This window comes from Ovis aries, chromosome 6 (genome assembly GCF_016772045.2).
Source record: "Ovis aries strain OAR_USU_Benz2616 breed Rambouillet chromosome 6, ARS-UI_Ramb_v3.0, whole genome shotgun sequence".
In the NCBI taxonomy this organism is placed as follows: domain Eukaryota; kingdom Metazoa; phylum Chordata; class Mammalia; order Artiodactyla; family Bovidae; genus Ovis; species Ovis aries.
This window is the reverse complement of record NC_056059.1, coordinates 106,188,645-106,195,937: the sequence shown is the minus strand read 5'-3', so window position 1 is coordinate 106,195,937 and position 7,293 is coordinate 106,188,645. Positions and strand designations below refer to the sequence as shown.

General features: G+C 40.6%; 1 protein-coding gene across 1 annotated transcript in view; it reads left to right on the top strand.

Moving 5' to 3' along the window:
• The window catches only part of CLNK (cytokine dependent hematopoietic cell linker), a 202,785-nt gene extending 195,567 nt beyond the window's left edge, over nt 1–7,218 (top strand). Inside the window, exon 19 of the mRNA XM_042251655.2 lies at nt 4,109–7,218. Within this exon, the coding sequence (XP_042107589.1) occupies nt 4,109–4,255 (147 nt within the window). The 3' untranslated portion in view covers nt 4,256–7,218. The remainder of the gene's footprint in view (nt 1–4,108) is intronic.
• Nucleotides 7,219–7,293: the final 75 nt, after the last annotated feature.

Sequence of the window (7,293 nt, the reverse complement as noted above, 5' to 3'; positions counted from 1 at the left end):
AGCAAACCTTGGCTTCCTTGGATGGTGGCCACATCATTCTGATCACTGCCTCTGACGTCACGCTGCCTCCTCGTCTTCTCCAAGTGACTCTTCCTCTGTTTCTATCTCATGGGAATACATGTGATCGCCTTTAGGGAGAGCCAGGTTGAACTCCTCTCTCGAGGTCTTCCTCTCAGGACTTCCCTGGTGGTCCAGTGGTTAAACATCCTCCTGCCCATGCAGGGGACATGGGTTCAATCCCTGGTCCAGGAAGATTCTACATGCAGAGGGGAAACTAAGCTCAAGAGTTGCAACTATTAAAGCCCACATCCCAGATCTCATGCTTCACAACAAAAGAAGCCACTGCAAAGAGAAGCCAGGACACGGCAACTAGAGAGCAGCCCCACTCACCACAACTCAAGAAAGGCTGTGTGCAGAAATGCAGACCTAGGAAAGCCAAAAATAATTATTTTTTAAAAGACCTTCCTCTCAAGATCCTTAACATAGTCCCAACTTTTGTCATGCAAAGTAATACTCTTTTGCTTAGAAATATTCACAGATTTCAGGAACTAGGACACAGGATATCTCATGGAGGCCACTTTTCAGCCCACATCTCTCATTTTATGTCTACGTTATGCTAGATCTGATGCTTCATTCTGGGGACAGAAAGCAGAGGAAGACAGGTCTCTGCCATCCAGGGGAAAACTCTGTTAATCTGTGCCCATCAATGCCTGCACCTAAGCAGGGCTATGATTTGAAATATTTAGCACCTGATAGAACACTGGCCCTGGACCCACCAGTGAAATGCCTACTTGTTAATAACCTGCAGAGCTCTACTTGCTGCCAAGGTTTAGAACTCACATCTGTCAACATTGCTGTGGAGTCTAGTAAAAAGAAGTGATCTGCAAACACTTGTGCTAAATTGCTGAAAATTATGATAGACGTTTACTTATAAAGACTAAGAAACAGAGATAATTAATCAATGAGTTGATTTTTCACTTCTCAGGTCTGTTTCTCGTCATTCTCTCTCTGCACCTCTCTCTCTCTCTTCCTCTTTTTCTCTTTTCTTCTATTATGCCCATGTGTGGATCCAAACAGAATGGTTAACCTTTCTGTAAGAGAAACATTGCCTATGGTTGGTATTTAGGGCAATTGCAAAAGGTTTAAACAAACTTTAATATCTAATATTAGGATGGTATTTACTGTCCTCCTGAAAAAGGGAATTTAATATAAAAGTTTTAAGAGCTTAATTATAATCTTTCTAAAAATTATCTTTAGAGTAATATGTCAGTTGTTGGCTTATCTCTGGAAGTCAGTAATGAGATGACAGAATAACTTAGTATGCCCAGCTTGCTTCCTACTACTTGTTAAAACTACAATTTCATATCAAATATTATCCATGGAGTAGATTATAAATAATTAGTATTGAATTCATTATTTGGGGACTATCCTAGAGAAAATAGGAGTGAGATTACAAAGCAGGCATTTTTCCCTCTAAAGATTAATTCCAGAGAAAAAAGAGCCAAAATAGGGGAATAGATTATCTCTGTGAATACATATAAGAATGTATTCACGCCAAGATATTCTTATAATATGGAACCAAAATACTAGATGTCTATACCAATCCCCGACAGAATTTGAATGTAAGTAATGGCTTTGTAACGTTGACAAAAATTCACGTCTGGAGATTATTTCCATAGCACTTTATCCCTACATGAAAAGATCTATTTGGAGAGGGAATTCTTTTCCATCTGCCCCAACCTGAATGCAATGCATGAGTCTCCATGAGGACAGAGACCTTGACAGTCTCATTCCCTCTTGAATGTCCCTCAGGCCTGCAAACATTCCTGTGCTGGGCAGAGGAAGGATGTACAGAGAATCAAAAGTGTTAGTCACTTCGCCATTCCTTTTTTCGGAGGATCTTCCCACCACAGGGATCGAAACTGGGTCTCCCACATTGCAGGCAGATCCTTTACCGTCTGAGCCACCAGGGAAGCCCAAGAGAATCAAAGTTGTCCCCAACACAGGTCCCTCCTTCACTCAGCACCATCTGGACCCAGCTCTGTTGGAACACTGGATTCATAGGCCATAGGTAAAGTTGCATCAGGGAAGAAACTGATACACATCCAGAAAAACCAGTTTGCATTCCTGGTCCTGCCCCCACTGTGTGACCTCTGAGGAAGTCACTCCCCACTCTGAGCTAGTTTCCTTAGCTCTTCAGGGAAGGTCCATTCCTGCCCTGCTCACTTCACAAAAAGTTACAAAAAGCAGGACTTCCTGTCTGTGTTCACATGTGCTCAACACCTGTCTTTGCACACGCATCTTCCTCTGCTCTTAGTATCTTTAAATCCACCTTGTCCACGTAACTCACCCACACTAAATAGCCCATCTCAAGTCTGTATCTTCCACAAAGCACTTCCTGATTCCTCTATATTTGAAACCACCTTCCCTTCCATTAAGTCACCCCATCACTTTATCTGTACATCTCTGGAAACATAAAAGTGTAACATTCTCCTATTACCTGTTTATTGCATAAGAAATCCAGGTAAGAACAATAAATTGGCCAAGAACTACCAGGCCAAGCCCTGTGGTCATCAGTATTCTTCCTGATTAGTCTAGAATGTGTCAGAACAAGAGGGGTGTACAGGAGAGAGGCTTTACCGCAGATGTTCCCATCAATTTACAAAGTGAAGTCAAGACGTGATTGTCCACACTTTAATTTGTCACAGTTGGGGGACAGGTAAGGGAGGCACCCGGGAGTCTCCATGGCTGACTGCAGTGTAATTAACCCATTTGCACTGCTTATCGTAGGAACACATAACCACAGAGTGGAAACTGACCAGTGTGACCTGATTCCGGTGAACAGTTCGTGGGTGGGAAGCTTTGAGAACTGTGGAGGGCTCTCTTCTGGTCACCCGCCTTGTCTTAATCTTACCATTTATCATTCAAGAGCTTCTTTGCTACATCCTTTAAAAAAAAAAAAAAAAAAAGATCAGCTTTCTCCAGGGGGAAAATGTGAGAGAGGAGGGGAAAACTGGAAGACTGGAGGTGACACGTACATACTTCAGTTCCGTTCAGTTCAGTCGCTCAATCGTGTCCGACTCTGCGACCCCATGAATCGTAGCACGCCAGGCCTCCCTGTCCATCACCAACTCCCAGAGTTCACTCAGACTCATGTCCATCGAGTCCGTGATGCCATCCAGCCATCTCATCCTGGGTCGTCCCCTTCTCCTCCTGCCCCCAATCCCTCCCAGCATCAGAGTCTTTTCCAATGAGTCAACTCTTCGTATGAGGTGGCCAAAGTACTGGAGTTTCAGCTTCAGCATCAGTCCTTCCAGTGAACACCCATGGTTGATCTCCTTCAGAATGGCCTGGTTGGATCTCCTTGCAGTCCAAGGGACTCTCAAGAGTCTTCTCCAACACCACAGTTCAAAAGCATCGATTCTTTGGCGCTCAGCCTTCTTCACAGTCCAACTCTCACATCCATACATGACCACAGGAAAAACCACAGCCTTGAAAAGACAGACCTTACTACTATATATGAAATACATAACTAATAAGGATGCACTGTAGAGCACAGGGAACTCTACTCAGTCCTCTGTAATGACCTATATGGGAAAAGAATCTAGAAGAATGGCTATACGTATATGTATAACCGATTCACTTTGGTATATACCTGAGGCTTACACAGCATTGCAAATCAACTATTTGTTGCTATCATTGTTATTATTCAGTCGCTCAGTCGTGTCCGACTCTGCAACCCCATGGACTATAGCATGCCAGTCTCCACTGTCCTCCTCTATCTCCTGGAGTTTGCTCAGATTCATGTCCATTGAGTCAGAGATGCTATCTAACCATTTTATCCTCTGTTGCCCCAATCTGCTTTTGCTTTCAATCTTTCCCAGCATTAAGATCTTTATCTCCTATACCCCAATCAACTATATTCTAAATCAACTATACTCCAATAATTTTTTTAAAATTGCTTCCTGATATACCTTTACAATCTTAAAAAAAAAAAAGTCAAATGAGTTACCCTCTTTCCTAAGTAAAATGAAGCATCTTAGGCTGTACTTTAACCTACACACACAAAGGTCCTAAATTTTCACTAACTTTCTCTTCTGTGTTTCAGAAGTTTGACTCGGTGGAAGCCATCATTGAACACTACAAGTATTTTCCTATTATACTTATTGACGGGAAAGATAAAACTGGGACCCACAGAGAGCAATGTTACCTAACTCAGGCCCTCCCTGTCAACAGACACTTCTCACCTAGGTAGCCTGGTCATTGTTTCATCTTCAGATCAGTGGATCCAGTGCTTCTATCATTTTTTCCTTTGTTTCAAAAAAGATTATTTTCTGTGGCTTCAAGGGATTACTTCTTTGATTTTGTAGAAGAAAAAAAAAAGCATTCTATCATGGAAACTGGAAAATCATCATGGTTTTGAAAGCTCATATCACAGAAGAAACATGTATAAGATGGATGTAAAAATAAAAAACTGGTTTTTAAAAAATATCTTCCAAAGAAAAGAACTACAAACATGGTCATTATGCTCATGTTACAGATGACCAGCCAAGGCTAGAAGAAGCTGTCGCTTCAGGGTTTGCAACTGGCTGGCACTTGACAAGTCTGGGTGACAGTCCCGAAATCCATGATCCTTCTAGTACCTGGTGCTGTCCTCTTGATTTCAAAACTGTTTGGACTTGTGAATTCAGAATGTCTTTATGACTCCTTATGTTAAAGATGTAGGTGAATGTTAGCTCTCCTTTATTTGTAATTCTAGAAATTTAATTATAGGTCAGGATGTGGTATGGAAAAAGAGATCACTTGTGAATACCACTTGAAGGACAGAAATCAGAAATGTTATTAATATGGTGTGAAATGGCTTTCAGCATAGCTCAACAGGTAAAGAATCCTCCTGCAGTGCAGGAGACACAGGAAACATGGGTTCGATCCCTGGGTCAAGAAGATCCCCTGGAGGAGGAAATTGGCAACCCACTCCAGTATTCTCACCTGGAGAATTCCATGAACAGAGCAGGCTATAGTCTGTGGGGTCGCAAAGAGTCGGACACAGCTGAGTGACTGGCGCATACAGGTATGAAATGACCACAGTACCATTACCAGCCTACTCTGTTTAGAGTAGCTTTAAGCCCAGTGGAATTAACAAATTCATAGTAAGGGAGTAAGGGAAAGGCTGAGGGAAAGTAGAATTTTTATAATTCGGATTGTGGACTTCCATTCAAAGGGAAAGAACTGTTTTTAAATTAGTGCCAGTGTCTTACAGGAACTTTGTACATATCATGATATAGTTCCCCTCTCAATACTAAAAGGATTACATTTTATTCCTGTTTCATAACACAGATGAAGAAATAGGCTCAAAGACGTCATTGATGTTACTCCATATAATAGATCCCAGATTTTTATTATCATTGTGCCTAGTTTCATCCAAGCATATCTCCCAGGTACATTCTCTGCCCTAGGCAATTTTATAATCAGGTTGAAAATTTTAAGAGAGACAGGAACAATTTGAAAATGCAGATTTACTCATGTTAAAATATATAAATAAACTCTTGTAGCAGTGTAAAGTTTATTAAAAAAAAAAGAAAGTGCTGATTGAAATTAATAGAACACCATGAACTTCAAAAGTTTTCAAAACCTACATGTGAAATACATGGAATATTTATGTAACTGTAGTTTAGTTTTAAGGCAGAAGTAAAGCCAGAAAGAATGAGAAGGGAAGAGATATCAAAGGAAACAATACAAGTGACATTTCCTGGGCAGCATGGAAACAGACTCTGCAGAGAGGACACGGGCTTTGGGGCAGAAAGAATCTTACCCTCACCTTGAAAAGCTATTGAAAGATTCCAGATAAGTGATTCACTTCTTACTGGGGCCGTGCCATTCTATGCTGTGTTCTCAAAAAATGTTTCAGAGTCTCCTCAAGCATTGTTGTTAAAGTCCAAGAACATCAGGTGGTGGTTGCTATTGTATAGGCTTATGTTTTTAAAAATCCTTTATTTTTTCTTATTCATAAATGTATGTGATGAAGCTAAATTTAAAAAGAACCATCTTAAAATGCACAATGCTCATACCTATGAAAATTTTCTGGAAAGAAATAACTTTCTTAGTAGTGACAGAGGTTGCTTCAAAGGAGTGGGATTAGGGGACCATGCTAGTTGAGTCTTCCAGAACTCAGATGCCAAGAGAGGAGTTAGATGTGCAAACATTCATTGGAAATAATGACTAAGAGAGATTGAAAGGAGGAGGGACAGGAGTAGGTGGGAAAGACTTCAGGCTAGACACCTGTGAGAGGATGAGGGAAGAAGAGAGGAAGGGGCAGAAAAGGCATCAGATTGAAATGCAGCTCTGGGAGGTGCTTGGTCAGCCTGTTGGCAAGATCAGAGCAAAGAATGCCCACAGAGGACAGAGCTTGTGTTGTGCAGAAATGGCCATGTCTCAGTAAACACCATGCGAAGTCATGGCCGGAGGCTACCCAGGAAAACACGATCTTCACATGCTCTGGGAGACCCAGAAGGTGATATCACGAGAGGCCAACAAATAACTTTTTACTCAGCAACTTCTTTCAAGAGCAATTCAAGGGGCTCGCCTCCATGCCTGCCACAGTGACATTCTGATTTTCAGTGTTGATTGTAATAAGGACATTTTGCTTGTAGTAGATGACTAAAGAATAAGAATATACAAATGTCAAAGGTACTTTATTTTTACAACAGTTTGTAAAGAAGGCAAGGGCAGGTATTCTTATCCATTTTATAATTAAGGAAACTATGTCTCCTTGGCCAAAATCTTAGAATGACCTACTTGTGGCTAGAACCAAAGTCTTCATACACAATTTTCCTATTCAGTGTCTAGATATTTGTTGGATCTGTAATTGAAAGTTCAATGATTTGGGCTTGGCATGCCCAAATTTCAAAGAGTTTTAATCCCTTTTCAACCATTTTTTCAGTTGTCAAGTATCATTTGAAACCTAGCTTCAACACAGTAGTGGAATTTTAACTTTATCTGATCATAGCAACTATTCATTCAAGATGTTTCTTTTTGACTAAATAATTTCCATTCTGGATCAATTTGTATCTTCCTCATATTTAATAATATCTTGTTAAAAGCACCTGTTTGTGTATTGCATGTATATTTGCTACTAGGCATTCTTGCAGATGTTGGAATAGTAGTAGTGAATTAAGTGGGAGAAACAGACAATAAATAAGTATACGATGAATAAGACAATCTTAAGTTAGTTTCCCATTTCTTTGATGTGTTTTCTTGACACTTTTCACTAAGTGCTTGTGAGTGAGGCCAATA